This window comes from Kryptolebias marmoratus, linkage group LG12, assembly GCF_001649575.2.
Source record: "Kryptolebias marmoratus isolate JLee-2015 linkage group LG12, ASM164957v2, whole genome shotgun sequence".
Taxonomy (NCBI): domain Eukaryota; kingdom Metazoa; phylum Chordata; class Actinopteri; order Cyprinodontiformes; family Rivulidae; genus Kryptolebias; species Kryptolebias marmoratus.
This window is the reverse complement of record NC_051441.1, coordinates 15,743,013-15,766,329: the sequence shown is the minus strand read 5'-3', so window position 1 is coordinate 15,766,329 and position 23,317 is coordinate 15,743,013. Positions and strand designations below refer to the sequence as shown.

Here is a 23,317-nt window from a genome sequence, read left to right as displayed (position 1 = left end):
GTGGATATTAGTATTTTTGGGGAAGGAAGGCAATTAAAAGAATAGTTCAAATCTTTTGAGGTTCGTAACCTTTCAATCAATATATTCCCTGTTAGCTCTGAACGACCTCAGTTTTGAGAGACAAAGTTTAATTCCAACCTGATTAACGAGCTAATGGCTAGTCTAAGCTGATGAAGACCAAAGTGGATCGATTTAAAACAACTCCAATCACAATAATGTCATAGCGGTCCATGCATAAACTACTTTATTAACCTTTATACTTTTGTCAATAATGCATTACATGATTATTTATGTACAGTTTTGTGCGTATTAACAAGCGCTAATAGCAGTAGCTAGCAAGCTTTAGCATATTTAGTGCAGTCTGTTAGGAATTTCACACTTCTGCTGGAATAACCATGTAATGTAAAACTGGCAGTGATCCTAAGGTATATAAAATATTGTCTGCTTGTACTATCATGAAATTTTAGAAATTTGATTTGCTTTAAGAAAGCAGAAATTAGTGTTACTTTGTTTTGGACTCATATTTTTCTTGTGGTTTCAAATTATTTATCAGTATGTTCCTGTATTATTGGTAATCTCTTCCAATGTTTTCGGTTTCTCATCCATCAGTTTTTCTGTTTTCGATTCAGCCTTGCAGTTTTAGGTTTTTATTTTTGTTCCATTCCCATAGCCGTAGTTCTCCTCTGCTCCCATGTATTGCTTGATGTTTTTATTTATTTTTTATGTTTGAAATGTCTGCCCATAATTCGTCAATCTCTGCCTTCATTGTTTGAAGGTTTATTGATGTTTCAGTGCAGAATTCTCTTGGTTCTTTTAGTATTTCTGTCATGTCTGAGAATGTCCTCCATGGTTTCTGATTATTCTCAATCTGCGTTTGTTTGTTCGGAAGAGTGCTTTTGTTTCTACTTTCACCCATTGTTCTGCTCATCAGTCAGATCAGCAGATATGGCCGAACTGCTTCTGGCAGCTTGTCACTTTTTGTCACAGCAGCAGTTCACGTTGCTTATTAGCAAAATATCTCATGAACCACTGGACTGATTTTAATGAATCTCTCAAAGTAGAGATGCATCTACAGCTGTTTACCTTTTGAAGTCAACACAATTCAAGATGGCCACCACAGCTGATTGACCTTCAGCAAACACAAAAACTGTTGTAACTTAGTCAGTTTTACAAATGCTGAGTTAAAATGTGGTGTGCCGATAGCTGAGAGTAATTCCAATTCAACAGATCTCACAAGATCTTTGTTTCAAACTGTGGCATTCAAGATGGCAGCTGATATGTATTCATTCAAGATATGCTACTTAAATTTCCTGTTTACAATTTACATCTTTATTTTTTAACTCAGTAAGAAATGTAAAATAGAAGCAGAAAAATTGAAGAATAGATTCCACCTCTGGAAGTTTGAGATAAACTGGAAATCAAAGGTTCAAACAGTTTTGTGTGTCTTACAATCTAATATAAATAACTTATATTGTACTAGAGGTATAACGGTACATGTATTTGCACCAAGCTGTCTCTGTGCAGATGTTTGGGATGAGTACATCAGAATTTAAGTTCATTTTGTATGTTCACATAGATAGATGTTACTCAGATCTGTCTTTTTTGACATCAAGTCTAGGTCAAAATGATTAATGCAAACACTACTTGTTTTGCTTTATTTTGTAGCATTTTCTTAGCCCAATAGAGAGATACGTTACTGGAGTTTTTTAAACTTTATGTTTGACTCATGGCCTGTAGGGCAGTGTTTACAGTTCAAATTAGATTAAAAAAAAAACAGAACGATGGGACTTTTAAAATTTTATTTTGAAATTATTAGTTAACAAATCTAGCATAACTGTATATAGCATTATAGCCTCCCTACTTGCAGTGATTTGTTTTTCTGTCTTCTTCTGGAAAGGGAATTGTCTAGTAATAGTAATATAAAAACAGCTTTAAGTATTTATTTCTTTTTCCTGTTGTACTGAAATTGTATCAAACATCAACAGTCATGCTAAGGTACGTACTGCACCGTGTCCTGGATGTACGGTTGCACCCCTACTTTCTTCAGAAAGTTCTTTTAGGATTTGTTTGAATTCGAAGTAAAATCAAATCTGCTTCCTCTCAACCCCGTCTTGCTTGCGTCTTCAACTTTGATTGCGTTGGGTGTATTTGTAAAATGAACAGGAGAAAGAAAAATGGCATCGGAGGGAAGGTGACAGTTTCATAAGTAAGCAGCGGTCAGGTTCAGTCACAAACCCAAGTGAAGTGCCAGGTTCACTTTTCACAGTGAAGTAAGAAATGTCTGAATGTGGACCAGGCTGACAGTCTGAATTATCCTACCATACTCCAATCACAGCAAAAGACACCTTCTGCTGACTCAGTCTGATATGAAACCCACACTGCTCATACAGTCATTCCCATTGCCTTCTTTTTTACTCTTTCTTCTATGATCTATAAACTGGTTACACTATAATTCTGAAAGACGACAACAAAACCTTGTTTCTCTCTTCTCTTTTGTAACTACTCCAAAATTCTCACTAAATCACCCTCATCTATCACGTCCTCCTCCCATGTCCTGATGTCCTGCTCCTTTTCTGGAGAGCGTAATACGAGAATGTCTCTGAGTTTTCTCTCTGCTCACCTGCAGCCTTGGTTTTAACCTTGTCTCCACTCTGTTTCCTTTCCTCTCTTTTCTATTTCCCTCTTCATCTGTTTTCTCCACCAGCCAAGATGACAATGAGCAGCATCCTCAAAGCAGATGACATCAAGAAAGCTCTAGATGCATTTGCAGGTATTATATCTCGACAGGTAAAACCCCAGAACTGAAAGAGGGTAGACTTTCTGTCCAGTGTTATTTGAATCTGCAAAGTTCAGCCCCCACACTGTAACAATCTGGAGTTTAAAAGCACTTTGCAAGTTCTGACATTGTGGCTTTTTTGTGCTTTCATGTCTGCAGCTGCTGACTCCTTCAACCACAAGAAGTTTTTCGAGATGGTGGGCCTGAAGACCAAGTCCTTTAACGATGTGAAAAAGGTCTTCGCGGTGCTCGACGCCGACAACAGCGGCTTCATCGAGGAAGAGGAGCTCAAGTGAGAGAAACACAAAATACAAAAACTACAGCAATAAAAAATGCATTTCCTGACATAGTTTACTTTGTTTCCTTTGGCCAGATTTGTCCTGAAGGGTTTTGCCAGTTATGGCAGGGACCTGACAGACAAAGAAACCAAAGAGTTTTTAAAAGCAGCTGACAAGGACGGAGATGGCAAGATTGGAATCGATGGTAAACACAAACCTCCACTTCTTCCTGTTAACACGTCTCCCCAGCAACAAAGACCGTCAAAACTGTCATACTTAGAAAAGGATTTAAAGATCAGAAACTCCGTCAGTGAGCTCATTTCTTGATACTGGCTTAGTGTGCATTAACACACTGATGCTTTGGTCTAAAGTATTAAAAAAAAAATCTATTGAGCCCCACTTTAAAAGATCTGAACTACTCCAATAATAAGTTTTGATTTCTCACTTCTCCCTACTGAAATATTGGTCCATATTGCAGTTAACATAAAGAGGCCAGCTTCTTAGAACATTATTGTGACTCTTTAGTGAGTTTTTCTGATAATAATGAACTGAACGTGTTTCCCCCCCAAAAAAAAATCCTGACAGCTTTTCTTTTGTCTTTCTCCTCTCTTTCAGAATTTGCTGCCCTCGTGAAAGAATAAACAGCTACCTATCACAATGAAAGCCCACCTCCCACTCAATCACCATAAGAATCCCCCCCTCACCCCTCACCCCTCTCCTTCCTCCCACCAGACTGAAGCCAAATCCCTCCTCCCTTTAATCTCTCCTGCACTGCTGTCTTCACAAAGTGCGATGCTGCAGTGAAGCAGGCTGTGATCCGCAGCCCCTCTCACACCCCCCACAGCAGTATTCACCCTCTTCATTGTAGGTTTTTATACAAACTCTTCCTCTTTGTCTTCGCAAATAGATATCAAACATGGCAGCGGGAATAAAGCTCACATTTTAAAGAATATAGAGGTTTTGAACTAAAACATTTCCTGCTAGATTTTTAGACTTTTTCCCCCCCTTCTCTCAGCCTGTTCTTCCTCTCACTTTGCCTCTTTCTTTCTCCCTTTCTGTTGTTATCACCTCTGGCTCAGTCAGTCCCCCCACCTTCCCTGCACCGNGTCCACTCATCTATTCACTCTCCATCACTCTATCCTCTGATGAGCTGTGGTGAAAAAGAAAAAGCTGTGAAATAATAAAATAAAAAAAAAAAAGCCTTGACAAGCCTGAATCCTCTTTTCTGGATATATTTTTTTCTTTATTCCAGTATACGCTCTGTGTTATTTCCTCGCTTCTTTATTATCAAATGAGACTTTTGGAGGAAAACAAATTGCCTCAAAGCAAACCTTTGGCAAGCAGTGAGGAAACCCTCTCTGTCCAGTTCATGAGTGCACATTCTCACAGACAGGAAAGAGTAAAAAGACATCCAAATGATTCCAGCTGCTGAAGAGTCTTTACTCAGAAGTGTGATGCTTTCTGCCAAGCCATTAGCAGAATTGGACTCACACCAAGGTTCGATTCAGGTTAAGTATCCCCAGCAGAGAGCTCAAACAGGCAACACAAGAACCTTTTTAGTAGGACATTTTACTGCCTGAGCAGATAAACACAGACCTGTCGCTTCAATCAGCTGCAGAAAAACTCACTATTTGTTCCAATGTGCCGTTAAAGTGAGTGTTAATCATTTGGAGGATGAAAAAATGGGCAGAGATGATGATATCAGCTCTTAAGGTGACACCCCTCCCCACCTCCGAATACATTGTTTATTCCAGCTTAAAACATGACATAAATGTAAGTAAACACAAGCAACAGGTTGTTTTATTCAACAAGATAAATGAAGATTTGATGAAACCTCAGAACTGATGGATCAAACCTGATATTTGGTCTTAAGCTCGAAAACTCACAGGATAAAATGAATCACAACCAATGAAGATGGTAGGAAATTATCGTTTAATGCATAACATTATTCATAACACTTCTGCCTGAAAAATCTCTTAGTCTGATATCATTGGCCTGAGGTTACATTATAATTCCCCACAGGCCATTTTCCAAAGTACATTAGCTGCACATTTATTGTTCAGCAACAGACCTAATCTCACATGAAGAAGATATAAATGGAACAGATTCAACAAATAACAGAAACAATCAGTTAAATCACTGACATGGCATTGATTTCTGAAGTACACGGAAACAACCTTTACAGGAAAATACATTCTGGTGCATATTTAAAAACATTCTCAGTTCTGCCTCATCATTTACATGTCATCAAAAGCAATGATTAAATCCTTAAAGTTTAATACATTACCTGTTGTAGACACGTAGATCTTTAAACAACCTCAGTTTGGAGAAATAAAGTTGAAATCTGACCTGACTGAGCTAAGGGTGGTATCTCACTGGGCTGTGACTGTTGGAGACTAGTTGGTGACTCAAAATTGCAATAAAACATGCAATTTAAAAAAAAAAATCAGAGCCTATTTTTGTGTGCACAGCTTGCAAAACTGTACTCTAGACTTTGCCCATTATTTCTTTGCTCATGTCTGATCACGTAGTACTCGCAGCTGCCTTCATGATTTCATCTACTGTTGTACACTTTTGTAATGATTTGGACCAGTTTTTTAATAGCTTTTTATTTTTCTTCCTGGAAATTCAGGGCTGACTAATTGCATAATTTGAATTTGGTGTAAAACTTTATAAAACTCACGTAAATCATAATAAAATGTTTGAGACTGGAATTGTTTTAAGACAAGCAATCCACTTTAGCTCCTTCATCCGGTCAGAATTAAACTCTACTTTTTTAAACAGAGGTCATTCGAAAAGTTATCTACAACAGGTAAGATGTTACTGTTAATACCCTTTCTGCAGAACCCCACTTCGAAAGATCTGAACTATTGTTTTAAAACCCGCTTTGATTCATGCACGGTTGAATTTTTGAGGCCTGAAACCTTTACTAGATTGTTGAACAATGGGTTTATTTACAATCAGGTTTACAAGTTGTTTAAAGGTTTAGCAAGACATAAAATATATATATATATATTTTATACATACTTTTAGTCCTGATTTGTATGAAGTTTTTGCTCAGGAGATCTATGGCAAACAGGTAATTATCAGAGAGCCATTGTTAACTATCCAACATACAGCTTTTAACTGTGCGCACTACTGAGGTCAAGAAGAACTTCTTTCAGGGTTAGGAAGTCATCTCCTTTGAATATGTGGGGCTGATCTGTCATTGGTGGATGTGGGCTTCAGTTTAACTGTAGCAAATGGATTGCTCACTCTGTGAAATACAGGAGAAAACAGAAGAAAGAAACATTGGTGCGGAACAGGAACATTCAGAGAACGGTATCAGAAAATGTGTTGGCCTGCAGTAATGTTTCTAAGCCCGGCTGCGCGGGGTCGGAACTGACAGAGATGAGTGGCGAACGTTTCAGACTGTTCAAACATCATTTAGCGAGCTGCTCATCTGAAGTGACGGCGATAGTCACGCTTCCTAAATGCCCATAACAGAAACGGTTTCAGTATGCACTTCAGACTGTAATGGAAGCGAAACAATTCTGCGCCAGTGAGATTACTGACCTCATCTATCGTCCTCATATTTAATGGCTTCATGATATACTTAAAAAAAAAAAAGAAAACATCAGGTCCTCTAAAGTAGAGCACGAGTGGCCTTCATTTTAACAACCTTTCTCGGCTGCAGCCACATTGGTCTTACCTCGGGAAGAGCTCGGATTGCGCTTTCTGTGGAAAGAAAATGAAAAAAGGAAGAGGTTACATATGGGGACATATTTGTGTTTTAACTTATGAGTTGTCTACTGATGTGTTGAACAAGGCCACCCCTTACACCCACACACCCACACACACACACACACATGCCTTACTTTGTGTCCAGATGACACAAAGATGCACATTTTTGCAGCAGAAATGGAAATACAGCAACTGAGACCATGCAGACATGTCAAAACATTATACAATTATCCCAAACCAACTAAAATCTGCTTTGTTTTGTGCAACGTTAGCTTGAGGTCATATTTATTGAAGACATTTATTACTTTATTTGTTTCAGACTAATTCTGTTGTTTAAGAAAACTGTATAAAACTTTCCAACTGATTTTATACGTTCCTGGCAGAAGCAAGAATTTTACTCAAACCACACACGAACTAAAGAGAAAAAAGATTATCACACAACAGCACTGGTTGAAAAAGCTGCATAAACGTCAGACATATGTTAAAGGGATAGTTCAGATCTTTTGAAGTGGGGTTCGATGAAAAGGTTATTAACAATGTATACTTTAACTATTTTAAATAGCTCTTTGAATGACCTCGGTTTGGAGAAGCAGAGTTTAGATGCATTAGCAGCTAACTGTAGCACTTCCAGTTCAGCTCGGAACCACTTCTGTTAAAACCTTACATTTCTGCCATTACACACAGACAATGTGAAACTGGTGATGATGCCCGGATTTAAATGGCAGCGTTTGTGTGAACCACTCTAAAATTTTTGAACCCAGAGTTGTTTTAATATGGCAGCAATCCACTCTACACGTTGTTCTTTATCAACAAACCATTGCTACCTTTTCATGGTTTATCCAAATACTAATATATGAAGCCTGTGTATTTTACAATACATGGGTAATTTGGCAGAAATTGTATGAAGTTCCTGCTGGAAGTGCACCAAGCTGCTCCAGAGGTGCTACAACTAGCTGATTCTCTCACTATTTGTGCCTGCAAATAATCTTAGAATTATGTTTAAACAACTGTATAATGCAAAACTGATGGCAGTGTAAAATAGCCTGAACCACTTTTAAAATGGCTGCAATCCACTCTAGTCTAAGTAGCATTTGAACTAACCATTAGCTCTTCAGTCCTGCCAGGTGTATGCAAACTTTTGTTCTCCAAAGTGAGGTTGTTAAAAAAAGCTACAGACAACAGGTAAGATATTAATTGCTCATAACCCTTCCAGGACACTTCAGACTTCATAATGTCCGAAATATTTGAATCATGTATTCATCTCCCACACTAGCACACTGTCAGCCTCCTTGCTCACGTCAGCAGCTGGAGCTCCCTCCCTGCATCCACCAGAAAGAAGGATGTGGTGCCATTGAGAACAGCACCCTGCCACAGTGCCCCTGCTGGACAGAGGGGCAGGTAACGTCAGGAAGCTTTTCACATCTCCACTCGTTCACTGCTTTTGGTTTACGTGACCCAGTTCTACAACCATCAGAAGCGCAAACTGCATCCAATGAGGCCAAATGCAAACCAACACAATGTGTGTAAACAGCTTTACTGTAGCTAAGGGGCTAATTCATGAGTAACACACTATCCAGGGTGCTTTGGGTAAGCAGAAATTCAATATTAACAAAAAACCTCTGGGCTAACAATGAATCTCTTTTATCTTCAGCACTACAAACAGTCCATTCTGAACCAGGCGGGTGGAAGAAGGGTTTGTAGTTATAATTCTTCTATGATATCAGGATTTTAGCACATGATTTATGGTGAAAAAAGCAACAGAACAAACAACTCACGGCTCATTTTGGCTACTGGTATTTCAGAGCCTTGCTCAGGTTAACCCTCAGTCATCAAAAAGGGATTCCTTTGTCGGTAGGAGCTTGAGTGAGTCATGGATCATACTTCATACAGAGTTTTCTGAGTGAAGCTCAGCCCTTTTGTTGTTTGTATGATTGGACGATGACCAAATGTCTACTCACAGATGAAGACTGCAGTGGTGGTGGAGGTGGAGGAGGTGGGGCTCTGCTGCTGCTACTGCTATGGCTGCTGGTTCTGCTGGTTCTGATTTTTGGTTGGTCCAACATGCTGTTCATACTGCTGCTGCTGCTGTTTCTGATTTTTGGTTGGTCCAACAAGCTGCTCATACTGCTGCTGCTTCGGAGCGTGGAGGTCCTGGAATGATGAAAACAAAAAATCCTGTTCAGGTGTTTTGCTTGTTAGAGAAGTCAAAATTCTTATTCATGTAATGTGTTTTTTTTTTTAAAACATTCTTTTGATCTATTGTAAACACATAAATTAAGTAAACTAGATTTAGTTTACTAAATGTTATTGATAGTTATTGAAAGAAATTTCACATAAGTGATATGTAGATGTAAAATAAAATTAACTTGAATGCAGCTTCATGGGAGTTTGATGATATGAAATGATGCAATCTAATCCAACATGATGCAGTACAATACAATATAATATATAGGGCTATATAATCTAGCAAAATATAGTATGAAATAACGCAATATAGGATGATACAATGCAATACAACATAGTATGCTACAGTACTGTACGATACAATGCAGTACTATTACTATTAATACAATCTATTACAATATAAAATGGTACCATGCACTGCAAAACAATATAATACCATATAAAGTGGCACCATTCAATATGTTACAAAACATTGTAACACAATGCAGTATGATATGGTATAATACAATGCAATACATTATAATATTAAAAAAATATATAGCATACTTTATTGTCCAATTGGGGAAATTTGTTTTAAAGTTTTTGGAATTTTACCAAAAGGATGGAGCACCACTCTTCCAAAACGTTCCCTCTAATTAGGTGTTCTATGATCAATCAGAACAGCTTTGCTCTGTCCTCTGAGGGGATAAGCTGAACCATGCCAACGAAAGTGCCTCTGACAGCAAAAACAAAGCCATCAGCTTCCCTCACTGTGAGGGTCAAGGGTTCTGCTCTGTCCCATCGTTTCCCAGCGTAATTTAAACTCTGTGCATTAAGTTACGGCGACGATTCATGTCCGCAGTAGTAACCATTGTGGAGTTTTAGTTTAACAGCTCTGACGCTGTTTCCTCCCAGCGATGGGTCACCCAAATACCTTAAGTAGTTCATTTTATCACTCCCGGCCTAAGTTTCATGCTGACCCCGTTTTAAAACTATTAGCCCCAAAAATAATAGGGACAGCCTCAGGACTACTCTGTATCATTTAAGGCAAACATGAGGCAGCAAGTTTAGTCCTTTGTTTTGTCTATTTTTTTTGTCATTCCTTGTGGCTAAAACAGCATAGTAAAGCAGTGTTTCTCATATCATACTGCAGCTGCAGAGGACTTGCCCTCCAAAAGAGTCAACAGTTGCGTAAGGCTGTTTGAAACCATTTGATTTGATGTTTACCGGGAGCTAGTTGGCGCTGGAGGATCAGACACTGGCTCCACGTACGCAGCTGGAAACCATCCCTGACTGAAAACAAAGGAAAGAGGAGAACAGTAGTTTCACACCTTGAAGATTGTGGCAGGAAAAGACTTATCAAACTCAGTGATGGGCCAGAAAAAGGTTTGTTGTAAAAGAAAATAGAACCTCATTGTTTCTTACATTCTTCATTATTTTTTACTTCTACAAATCTACCTAAATATCCTCACTAATAAATATATAGCATGTATCTCTAGACAGATGCTCTTACATTCATTCAAAAACAAACACAGTCACAGCTGAACGTCTCACACCTCGAGCTGCCCTCAGCACATCCGTACAGCCAGCCGTTCCTGGGCTGTCGGACCAGCACAGTGATGATCGCTCCCCTGGAGAAGGGCAGTAAGGTTGGATTGAAGCCAGCAGGCTGGTGTGCCACCCTGGCCCTCATCATTATACCTCCACTGTCACCCCGAGAGAGAGAAATGCTTCCCTGCGGAGACGGGGCTAAAGGAAAGAGAGCGAGAGAGAGAAAAAAGGCAGAGGGAGCAGTTTACTGAAGCATACGGCGGCTGATAAACCTGTCTATTACACGATAAAGGATAATTTCTTTTCAGAAAAATAGGATATAAATGACTGGGCTTTATTTGCAAAATAAATTGTAATTTGAATGATAAAATTCAGTTTCACTGACATTCATAATTACACGCGTTTTGATCCTGACATTTCTAACTGTGAGCAGACTACTAAATATTCGGCTCCGTCTTAATTTTCTTTGTTTCCGCAGCGGGGGATTTAGATAATTTGATTGTTCTCAACGAGGTGCCTTGTTTTTTCTCCAGTGAGTGCAAGTTTGGCAGCGACAGGCAGCAAGCCTGCTGTTTGCAGCGTTTCAGGAGAGGAGAAAGTTGACTCTGATGAGAGGGAGCGTCGTTGCTTCTTGCTACTTTGACTTGAGATAAGCAAGCCAATGACTGGATAGACATTCTGCAGAGGGAGGGCAAATGACGAGTAATGAGCTCGTAATGAGCAAAATTATGAAGAAAGATGGAGGCAGTAATAATGGCTGAAATAGGCTGAAAGAGTTATAAAACATCTGATAAAGTCAAGGCTAAAAGTGATAAGAGCTGCAGTGGAATGATAGTAATTTACAGATAAAATGAATGAAAGAAACAGATATTTTGAAACAAGACAAACAAGTAGTGAGTGAAAAGCATTGTGGGAGCTTGAAAATGGCACTTTTGAAAGTTGTTTTGTCGTTTAAACATGCTGTAAGTGAAGCAACATTCTTCGTCACTGAATGACTCACCCCTTGATGGTATTTTACCCAGCGCCTCTCGAATCTGTCTTTGGTCTTCTGCTCGCATTCCCACCTACAAACATTTTACAAACACATAATCAACCAGTGATCACTGCAACCGTCAGCATAATGTGAACTCCAGAGAGCACAGCTCCTAGTGACAGCTAACATGCTACAGAAAAACATGCAAAGTTAGTTTTATTGCTACAATTTAAAAGGATGGGACAAATCATAAGAAGTGGGGCCCTGTAGGAAGATTATAAACAATAAATATCCTACTTGTTGTAAATAGCTCTTTGAGTGACCTGATCTAGGAAAAACAGTTTAATTCTGACGAGCGAAAGGCTCCAAACTGAGCTCGTTCACAGAGCTATCTACATCAGGTAAGATAATGATTCGTAACACAAAACCCCACTTCAAAAGATTTGAATGATCGTTTTTACATATTTTCTGCCACAAACAGCATTGGCAGTTTTTGAGATTAGAAGCTATTTCTTGTAAACACATTATAGATGACAGCAGCACTGACAGATTTGCAGTTTTCAGCTAAAAAATGAACTCTTAATCATGCAATCTGGAACCAATAGTTCCACAATACCATTTAAAATCTGCTCCACATCCAGCTGTCAATTAAAGACCAGAAACAGGAAAGTGTAAATAGCCCGACTGTGTGCAGAGGTATGTAAATGTGGCACCGACGACTGTGGCTCATAAGACTGCATGAAGTGACTTACATGCATAAATCCCACATCAGACTAAAGCAAACACAGTTAATCCTCTGATTGTTATTACGGAGGGATCTGTGGAGTTCACGGCCGTGTCGCCTACCAGATGACGAACAGACGGTCTGGGTTTATTTCAGAGCTTCTTTGTTGTTTACTTAAACAGTGTTTGCAGCTGTCATGTGAATCCTATGGCTCCAGATTGTGAATTATCCTTTAAAAATGCAAAGCTGTCAGCTTATATTCAGTTTATAAAGGGTTTAGATGCAAAGACCATAACAAAATTATTGAAATATATAAACGATTTTTAGCAGCTGAAAGCCAAATTGTTCTCTTTTTGTAACCCAAATTGCACCTGTAGCCAGAGGTCGGTTTATTCTAATTTAATCAGACACCAACCACCAGGGGGCACCCTTGCAACTTAATTATCATTCTAGCAGTTTATTGGTTTTCGTATAACCTTGTGCCTTTGTGCTGATGTTATGAACTTCTCACTTATACCACAATGTTTTCTTTACTTATCTAATACTTGCTTCAAAAATTCTTATTTATTCAACAACTAGGAAATAAAGTAAAACAAACAAAAAAAATCTGAACTGTTATTTAGTTTTATAAGCTGGAACCTGAACAGATTTAACTCTGTTTCCTCCCCGAAGACAAAACGATACATATTTGGAAAGCTCTCCAGCCCTGTATGAATGATTTACTGACTGAACTTGTTGCTTTGGGAGAACTCACAGTGTTCTCCACAGAAGGGGGTCGTTTGACCTCCGGTCGTCTCGTGGCGCCGATCGCCTCCGTCCAGGAATCGGCTTTATGCTGGAGAGTTCCTCCTGTCTGCGGCAGAACACAGAAAGTTAAATATGAATTAATTTGAAGTAATTTACTGTATTGTTCTTGTTGCTTTTGTGAGAACACATCATCAGCATGACATTTCTGACTGTTGCCCTTTTGGTTTCTCTATTCTGATCAAAAATACAACATTGGAGGAAAAATGGGGTTTTGAAATCCATCTTTTTGAGTAAAAATAATGTATTTGTCCGACATGTTCAGTTCAGTGGTTACTATAAAACATATATGCATTATTCCTAGGCATTAAGAATATTAAAATGGTTGTAAGGGTTGGTTTGCACAAAGTCAGTGTGTCAGAATAAAAAAAAGAGGTTGGGTGTCAAAGAAATATATATATTTTTTGTTTATCTTTCAAATCTACTGTAGCCTTGTGCTTATAAACAGTAACTGCAGTGGCAAACTGTCAGACCTTCACAGTATTCAAAAAAAGCCCAAGAATATTTAAAAAATGTACAATATATGTTATATAACAATGTATACAAGAGAAAAATGCAAAAAACAACCTTGTTTCCATCCAGGAGCTGCATGTTGTTTTGTCTTGCGGGTAAAAAAAATGAACCAATCAGGAATTTCTTCTAACCAGGATATTCTCTATCTGTGTCAGAGTCTCCAGGACATCCAAACAAATGAGAACATGAGGACAGACTCATGATTTTATCAACTCAGATGTAGCCAGTAGACATTTCATTTGGACTTTCCCACGAGGTTCAACGTGTTCTAAAGGCCGACATATCATCGCAGAATTATCACCTTCAGCCTTTTTGACATGATCGCTGAATAAAAAGGTGAACTTTGTTTAAAGGTGTCACCCAACACCCAAATATACGGAGCTCTTTCAACCCTCAGATTGCCGGCAGTTCATTTAGCTCCTAGGAACGGTGGACTCGGCACAGTTCTGCTGTTGGAAGTGCTCGCTGGTTGGAATGGAATTGGAAACAAACTATTGGAGAAACATGAATGGATTATAAGGAATGAGGTCATTCTGCTCTACCAGTCAAAGAGTTCCCATTCATTTTTGTTGTCAGTGTCATTGTTAGCATCTGGGCAACCCTGGTCGTTGTGGGCCACTATCCTGCAGGTTTTACTTGTTTCTCTGCTCCAACACACCTGATCTGAATCAATGGGTGATTAACAGGCTTCTGCAGAACATGAAGAGGTGATTTAACCTCTGAATCAGGTGTGTTGGAGCAGGGAAACAAGTAAAACATGCAGGATAGTGGCTCTCCAGGACCAGGGCTGCCCTGGAGGGCTGTCCAAAACTGAAAGAATTGGACATTATTTTTGTTTCAACACTTGGCACTTGCTGGTTTCCGTAGCTTCACGTGACGGCACATCAGCTGCGTTTTGCACAGTACCCCTGCTATCACACGAGGGCAGCATCAGGAAGTTATTTTTTTCACTGCAGAGGTCTTCATGAACTCAACATGTTTTGATGCATGACCAAATAGGGTCTGTGCACATCTCAGCTCATTTTCTGATGCAGGTTTTTTAAAGCGCTTCCCGACGGCCCAATTACCAGCCGAAGCAAGCAGGAATCAAAGTGCAATGGTAAATATTATACTGTGTCTGTGTTCGTCATGGTGATCTGTAGCTAAGAGTGGCAGTCCGTTTTGTTTTTACTGCCCCCAAAATTCTCAGCCGTCGTAAAACGTTTGATTACTTTAGCACTGTGGTGTCATAAAAAAAGAAGTCCAAAGTTCAGATGAACAATCTGTTAACAGAGAATCCCTCTTGCTGAAAGTTGCTGTGATGTAGCTGGTTATAAAATCATCCACACAGACCAATAAAGCCTCATGAATTCATTTTGTTTTATTATGGTTTCTAATTTAAGCATCTCTTGTTGCTTGTATGACACCCGCTGTAATGGTTTGCACAAGGATCGTAATGCTGATATCAGACGGCGTTTGGGAGGGAGGTTTTAGATCTTCAGTCTGTGTTTGGTGCAGTTTAATGAAGTGTAGGATCCTGCATCGAGATCACCGCTCCAAAGCCAGGCTCCTCTCTGTGCGAATGATGCCGACAGGACATGGTAAATTACTCACACGTTCTGGAGATGTCCCACCATGAAGAAGCGCTGATCTGAAATTTTTCTCACGTTGTCTAACATAACTGGAGAGGATATTGCTCCTAGTGTCTTAACTGCCTTGTTTGAGGTGTGGCCTACTCCACTTACTCCCTTAAAAGGACCTAATAGCATTCACAACACTGTTGGCCAGGAGGCTAATACTGTTGAATTGGAAATCTGCAGCTCCACCTACATATGCAGGCTGGATTAAAGAGGTCCTTTATGTTCTTAAACTGGAAAAAACTCAAGCTGCCTTCAGCCAGTATTGTCCGAAATAAGCTGGAATCTTGTTCTGTCCCAGATTATCTAATTATTCATAATCACAATGATGGGGCTTGGCATGTGTGCCGTTATGCCTATATATAATGTGCCTTTAATTTCTTATCTTATTACTTTGTTTTAATCCCTTTTTTTCTTGTTTATCTTTCATTAGCTTGACACGAAAAGGTGCAGAGGCAGGGGTTGGTTATTTGCTACAAATTTAAAAAGTTGAAAACTTAATAAGAAGCAACGTGGCGCTTTCAGTCTATAAACCAAAGCAACTTTGAAAATATTGAATTTACCGATGCAGGTTGAAATACTCTGCATACCTTATTCATAAGGTGGGCGATGAAGTGTACCAGGCCGCAGTGCTTCTCAGCCAGGAAGCGGTACCTCCTCTCCTCCTCGCCCAAAGCCTCCTGGTAGCTCTCCCTGAGGAAGTGCACAAACCCACTACCGTCCTGAGGATACACATAAACAAACACACACACACACAACTCTGAGCAAGGACACAAACATCACATGTTCAGCTGTGCTGGCAGATTTCCCTGCAGGAGTAAGAAAAAGAGCAGGCAGTAGAGAAACACACCAACCTTGCTGGTTCCTCTGCTCCTCTGCCTCGCCCGAGCCGCTGCCTGGTTATGAACCTCTCTCTCATATTTCACCCTGCTGTCCTGTGCAACAGTTCGCATCACATCCGTGTGAATTTACCCCCATCCAGCGAGCACTCACACACATGTTAAGTCTTTTGTGTTATCATTCATTATTAAAGCATGGGAAGCTACATTGTCACAAAAATAAATGAGATAATTCACTCCAACCATAGATCCCTAACAGATCCTGATATATCATGCAGGTGTTATTATGTTGAGTTGTTACTTTGCAACAATTTCTTGAGACATACACTCAATTAATTAACGCTGAATGAACAAGAAACTGTTGGAAAAGGTTTCCCCAGAATGTTACATTTTTCTTTCAAGTTCAAGCATTTATTTTTTTGTCATTTAATCAATGTAGGACTGGATTGTAGAGAGACAGCTGGGTTAGCTTGTAGCTCAAAGGCCCCTGATTCTGAAAATACTGACGTTAGTGTGAGGAAAACTATTAAATATGTACATCAAACATGTGCTTCGGCTGCTCATTTTTAGAGTAGCTTGGTTCTCACTCACTGATATGTAACCTTTATCCAGTCGGACGTTGTTTTCCATCACCTGAAGAACCTCCGTACTGAACCAGCGGAACTAGAACAAGAGACACCAAGTCATACTGCTGTGAACACATGGGAAAATAAAGCACTTTGGGTTTCTGATGATGTAACTCACCACACCCTCCAGCTCTAAGGTGAGTCTCTTTTGGTTCTCTGATAGCTGAATAAGAACATCTCCTTAAAAGATAAACAGATTCCTTCATTAAATATTAAGCTGTGATGTTAAAACTAATAATCTGTGATACATTTATAAAGCGAAATCTCATTGATAACCCCGTAAAACATAATATTTCCAACATGTTTGATCTAACGCCTCCTTGTGTAATTTTGTAGTTTCCTGATTTATAGCTTCCTTGTTTGGTTTTGGCTCTTATCCCGGCTGCTTCCAATGAAACTATCTGAGAAGTTTTATTGTCTGTCTTCTTTGGAGATACGTGTTCCTGTGTTGCTAATCTAAGGTCAGAGGTGGAGTCAAAGCATCTGATAAGAGCTTGACGTGTTTAATTCCTGTTTTATGTCACATTTTGAAACCCTGCAGGCTGACCTGGAAGGAGGTAACTTCTCCAGCTAGTCTGCGGTGGTTTCCAAAGAAAGTCCTGGAATCGTTCCCTTTGGGAGAACAGTTGTTCTGCCCGGTGTACTCAGCAGCAGCTGTTTAAGCTGGCATACCTCTGTCTTAATGAATTTGGGTTAAGTGAGTGAAGAACGGCCTGCTGCCTGTCATCATCCATTATTCATGTTGCGTACTGACATCAGAGCTGCCACATGAAGGCACATTCAGATCATAATTAATCAAAGCTTCGAACGTCAAGTATGGGAAACTCGGTGAACAGTTTGACCACGTTTGACCACCACTGGCTGCTATACCCGTGGAGGAAAAGCAGAACCTTCCTGAAATGTGTCATCGAAGACCAAACGCAACGGAACACTGGTCATGGTGGGTAATAAAGAGCCGCCTGGGGATAAACTTTGATCTTTATGATGCGGAGGAGCTCTATGTTTAATGAATGACCATGAAGACAAACTTGCTCACATCCTGGTGAGCTGAGCTCCTGCGTCCACTTACCCAGAGAGCGCGACGCCGCTGTGTCGAAGGCTTTCTCTCCGATCTTTGAAAGTGCGTTGAAGTAGGCCTCACTGCAGACAGCGAGAGCTGAAAGGACAATGATGACCCTGTTAGAGTTAAAGCTTCTACACACATTATTTCTGCATTAAGTTTGAAACGTACAAAAAACATCACAGGATGAAATAAAAGTCAAGGGTTTAAGCCTCTTTTTGACAAACACCACACTGTAAAAATGGTTTTAACCTGTTTGTTGTTTCAGTTCAGGCTTTTTGGTCAGAGTGACAAATTATTTCTAAAGTACTTCAGAAAAGAACACAAATGTGAGATAAAAAAAAATAAAAAATACCAAAAAAAATATAAAAATGAAATCATACGCCAAACCAAATTAATAATTTAGGTCACTTTTATGCTGCGTCAGGCAGGTGGTTGGATTAAAACTGTTTTGTTATCACTGTTTTTGTCCTCGCTCTCTACTGAGGAGCCTTTACCTCGTCAATCTGGTCAAAATTACACTTTATTTCTCCAAACTGAGTTCATTCAAAGAGCTATCTACTACAGGTAAGATATGAACAGTTCATAACGTTTCTATAGAACCACACTATTAAACATCTAAACCATCACAGTAAGAAAAAAAACAATTTGAACAGGATTAAAGATTTGCAAGTTTAAACAACTTCTCAAACAAGTCAGCCAGTTCTCAAATCCAAATTTATCAAATTATCTAAAATTTACAAGACATTTTTAATTGAAATAACTTGAAGTGATGTCAGTAAAACAACTAGTTTTAGAGTAAAAATGAAGCCCTTTCATTTAGCTCGCACAGTTAGATTTTATAGTGTCTTCAGGAGGTCCAAATACATCCTGACTGTTAGCTCTGTGCATGTTTTACCACCTGGCTGCTGCTTTATTTCAACATAGGTGTCAGATCCCATTTTGTTAAAAGTTCAGCGTGACATTGCTTTAATGACCTGAGCGCTTGATAAAGTCAGAGTGATCCCTCTTCTACTCGTCCCAGTTTTAGTGAGAAAAAAAAACATTTATTTTTGGACAGCTGAGGCTGCAGCAAAGACCGACCACAAACACGTGAGCAAAGCTTTATCTAACATTGTGAAAATGATGAATTTTAATTTGTTTATTTATTTTTTTCAATTTACAGTAAAGATTTATCATCATTGGAATACAAATGTTGAAAAATGATAGCACCGTAGTTGTTTTAGGTCAAACCTTAAAAATAACATTATGCAATATTATGAGATGCTATGCTCAGAGTATATGTTAGGAATGACTTTCAGCTACTACCATGTCAAATTTTAGCTCAATGTCTGTAACACTGACTGAGTTACAGCCATTCTTTTGTTGGCTAATGTTGATTAGCTGTAGTGGCCATCTTGAATTGGACTTATTCCAAAAGTTAATCAGTTGTAGATGTATATCCAGTGATTATTTTCTGAAAGGCTCATTAAAATCCATCAAGTGATTTGTAAGATATTTTGCTAACAGACAAAGAAGGTTGGCTCCAACAGTTAATGCAGAAGTTTTAAGAAAATGGTTTGCACAATGAGGAGTGTTGTGATTAACTCTCACCTACAAACAGACCAAGCCTTTGTACAATATCTGTAAAACTGACTGATTATAGCCACTTTTGTGTTTTCTAAGGTCAATAGCCTGTAGGGGCCATCTTGAGTTCGGTTTGCTCCAAAAGTTAATCAGCTGAGGATGTACATCCAGTAATTATTTCCTGGGTATTTCATTACAATCTGTTTCCTGGTTCGTGAGATAATTTGTTAACAAAGAGACAGAGTTGTCTTCAGCAGTTATTGGCAAAATATTAAACAAAGATCTTCTGCAGCCTGTTAGTGCTCAGACTATATGTTGGGTATCAGTCACAGCTCCTGCCACACCAAAGTTAAAGTAAATATCAATAATAGTGGCTGAGTTATAAACATTTTTTCTGTTTTTTGAGGTCAGTTGGCTGTGGTGGCCATTTTGAATCAGGCTGACTCCAAAGGACAAGCAGTTGTAGAGGGTAATCCAGTGATTTCTTTCTTTGGGTTTTATAAAAATTTGTTCAGTGATTCTTGAGATATTTTGCTAACTGCACAGACGAATGAACACATTAATGCTCCGCCTTTGCCAGAAAATAACCAAAATCTCTTTCTCTGTTTGTGAAACTCAGATGGAAAATACCTGCAGTTTTTTCCTGTCTGTCTTACCTTTGAAAGCCTGGGCGTAGCTGTTTCCCAGTGAAACCAGATTTAGCAAACTTGGGTTGAACTCATCAGTCAAGTTCTGTTTTGAAAAGCACAAACACATTCAATCAGTTGACAGACTTTTGTTTTTTTGAAAAGTTGGTCTAGCTCACCAAAAGAGGGATCCGTAAACTACACTTTTAATTCAGTCTGAACAAACTTAATGCTTTAGACTCAGAAAACAAGTTTGTTCAGCAGAATAAGAGTTAAACGGAGCTTTCGTTATCTGGAAACTGTACTGACCCATTTTTCCTTCAAGTGCCTCCTGAATAATAATAATAATGGTAAAAAAAAATCAAGTTTGTTTAATCTGAACTCTCACAAAGAGCTGCTGACTCGACCTGTTACTCACCGAGTAAATCCCCAAGGTGGAGCGGTGCAGCTGATCACCATTAATTCCTGACATGTTTACATCTAAAAGCCCGCAGCAGCCGGGGGAACCTTGAAACGTCCAGCCGGTGTGAGATGAAGAAAAGGAACCGAATGAGGAGCCGAGGGGAGCAGGCAGCCCTGTGCGGTGGTAATCAACACCAGTACTGCCTCTGAAAGACAGCAGTAAATAATTAAATACGGCTAAACCATAAAAACACACTGGCCTGTGCTGAGTGTGTGTGTGTGTGTGTGTGTGTGTGTGTGTGTGCCACACTGTATGTTTTATTCAGGACCATAACAGAGATCTGCTTTTATAAGAAACCAACATGGACATGGGGTTAGTTTAAAGCAGAAGCAAGTAGAAACTGTTTCTGCAAGTGTGTCTGTTAGCAAAATATCTCATGAACCAGTGGACAGTTTTTAATGGCACTCTATTGCTTAACTATGACGGAGCCTTTTCTCAAAACTAGTAATAAACTAGTCACAAATCTGAATATGCAGCTTTTTCTGTGAAACCGTTTTTTAAGAAAGTCACGCATGCTAAAAAGAGTAAGACCGATAAAGAACGTGCTGCTTAGATTGAGGAGAAAAGATCTCGTCTATAGATTCCAGCCTCAACTATTAGCCTAAACACACACAAAAAAGAGTTAATTTGTGCCTAATTACTGTAATGTGGATGCAAAATAAGGTTTTAGTGACGTGTCTTTGCCACCAACTCTAGGAGTTGAAGCTGTAGTCCAGTTGTAGCCCATATAGTTTATACAGTGAATGAGAAACCCATTATAAAGTGCTTTGAGGAGCATGGCTGAGGTTTAAAATGTGCTATATAAATGTGAAGCATTTGTCATTTACAAACAAGGTACTATGTGTTGCTTTGCAAACAAGAAAGCGGTTGAAGGGTTGGAGGTTTTAGGGGTGCAGAGCCACCTCTGGAATCTCAACCCCTCAGGACAGAAACAGAGAGTAAGGCAAGAAAAACCCAAATGTGGTCATTTTGTGAACTTACTATTGAGAAAACTAAAAAGCTGTCATGAGGTCAAACTTTTCCTACCAGAACCTTACAGCAAGAGATGTCTGCCAGGGAGACAAGGAGTGCAAGATTCATCCGCTCACTGTCATTTATCAACGCTGGTGTCAACAGCTGACCTGTCTGAGAGCTGGACTGACCTAAAGGTAGTAAAGATGGGGAGAACACTAACTTCTAAAAAGGTCTCAGCAGAGTTTCAGACCCATCTGACCCACCACCTGCATCACTCCCCAGCCTCTAAAAATCGAGCAGTTTTTACATTTTTTGAGCAATTCAGGATTTCATTATTTACCTGCACAAGCTCCGTGAGGCAAACTGAAACATTTGTGTTACTGAATATTAACTTTAAATATAAATAATAAAGTCGTGGGGTCTGCAGCATCTCTCAGCTTGAATTTGGACTTTTGGGGGATTTTTCACCTATCAACAGCCAGTCCCCCATTTCTGCTTCTCTCTCCACCCTCCCAACAAAAAGAGCCAGGAGAGGAAACGACTTTGTTCTGCACTTTAATCATTACATTTTAACACAAAACCCTGGACCCGCCGCCTCCGCCGCCGGTCTCGCTGTGATCCCACTGTTCTCATTTAGCATTCCCAGGCTGTAGGGTGTTCCCCCCACCCTCTCCCTTGTCAGAGTCAGTGAACTCCCCATGAACCCACTGCAGAGACATTTAGATACTGCAGGGACAGCGATGCGCTCATTTTTCTTTTTTAAAAGCTCATAGTGATGAGTGCTGACAGTGAGTTTCTGTGTTCATCTGATCCACACTAAAGATTCCAGACAGGAAGTGGAATTGTGCACCGATAATCCCTTCGGTTAATTGTTTACTTTTTAACAGGATGTAGACTCCGCCGGAGGAAGGGAAATGTGTACAGCAGATGGCACCATAAACCAATCAAAGACACGACTGGAACATTAAATAACTACACAAGAGATGTTTGCTTTATCGTTGTTTTATCTTTTTTTTTCTTTTAGAGACTCGAGTTCGCTTAGCATGCAGTAATAAATCTGGTCTGATTGCAGACCAGGCATTGCTGATTGCAAAGCTCTGCTTCAAAGAGCCGAGACAAGTCCTGTTATGTAAACAATATAGAATTTACTGCTATGGAAGTAGGTGGAACATTAAGGTTAACTATGTCCTAATATGTACAGTGATACTGAATTAGTAGAACTGATCCTAAAAGCCCTGAGCAGCATTTTCCTGTTTGTTTCTGGTGTCACGCCAATAATCCATTAATTTGTATTTACTGATCATGGTTTGCACCTTTAAATGAATAGTTCAGGTGTTTTGAAGTGGAGCTCTGTGCAAAAGTTATGAATAATTACTATCTTACCTGTTGTAGATAGCTCTTTGAACAGCCTCAGTTTGGAGAAATTATGTTGAATTCTAATCAGATTGTTGAGCTAATGGCTAGTCTGAGCGGGGCCAACACCAAAGTGGATTGGTGCCATCTTAAAACAACTAAAAGTTACTTATTTATATTTGTTTGAATTTATAATTTCTACAAACCCACCTTGTTTCACACCTGCATGCAGTTTTAAAAAAGAGTAAACAATAACAGACCCAAAGCTTTCCAGCTTTCAAGCTGATGGAAAACAAACGTTTGGATTTTGTATACACATTTTGTTTGTATCCTTCTTTATTCAACATGTTGTACTATAAATAATGTTATATCATCAGAATAATATATTTAACAATAAAATAAGAGACTCAAATCTAAAAAACAAGTTCAGAGCAGTTTATGAAGACATTACATACCTTTGCATCACCATCAGTTTTGCATTACACAGTTATTCGGGCATATATTTTAAGATATCCCTGCTGGAAATGCCCCAGGCTTCACTACAAATGCTACTGCCACTGCTATTTATGCTTGCAAATAATGATAACACTCTACATTAATAATCAGGTAACGCGAAACTGGCATCAGTGTAAAAGTTTCTAAAATATTAATCATGTGAGGGCTGCAAACCATTGTTTCGATAGTGGAGACAGCAGCAGTCTGCTTTCAC

The 23,317-nt window shown here is 39.3% G+C and overlaps 2 protein-coding genes across 3 annotated transcripts in view; one reads left to right on the top strand and one right to left on the bottom strand.

Annotated features, from left to right (window-relative positions):
• The window catches only part of pvalb6 (parvalbumin 6), a 59,402-nt gene extending 55,237 nt beyond the window's left edge, over window positions 1–4,165 (top strand). For both annotated transcript variants that reach the window (XM_017416770.3, XM_025006046.2), the window contains 4 exons: window positions 2,705–2,770; window positions 2,936–3,068; window positions 3,150–3,259; window positions 3,670–4,165. In XM_017416770.3, coding sequence (XP_017272259.1) covers window positions 2,710–2,770; window positions 2,936–3,068; window positions 3,150–3,259; window positions 3,670–3,695 — 330 coding nt within the window. In that variant the 5' untranslated portion in view covers window positions 2,705–2,709 and the 3' untranslated portion in view covers window positions 3,696–4,165. The remainder of the gene's footprint in view (window positions 1–2,704; window positions 2,771–2,935; window positions 3,069–3,149; window positions 3,260–3,669) is intronic.
• Window positions 4,166–4,975: 810 nt separating this feature from the next.
• On the bottom strand, window positions 4,976–20,440 carry baiap2l2a (BAR/IMD domain containing adaptor protein 2 like 2a). The gene is made up of 14 exons (XM_017416560.3): window positions 20,257–20,440; window positions 19,869–19,944; window positions 17,656–17,742; window positions 16,705–16,766; window positions 16,552–16,623; window positions 15,976–16,056; window positions 15,712–15,843; window positions 12,943–13,041; window positions 11,492–11,555; window positions 10,497–10,689; window positions 10,168–10,233; window positions 8,736–8,928; window positions 6,746–6,771; window positions 4,976–6,310 (listed from the first exon to the last, which is right to left on the bottom strand). The coding sequence occupies exons 1-14, from the start codon at window positions 20,308–20,310 to the stop codon at window positions 6,229–6,231; spliced, it is 1,287 nt and encodes a 428-aa protein (XP_017272049.1). The 5' UTR covers window positions 20,311–20,440; the 3' UTR covers window positions 4,976–6,228.
• Window positions 20,441–23,317: the final 2,877 nt, after the last annotated feature.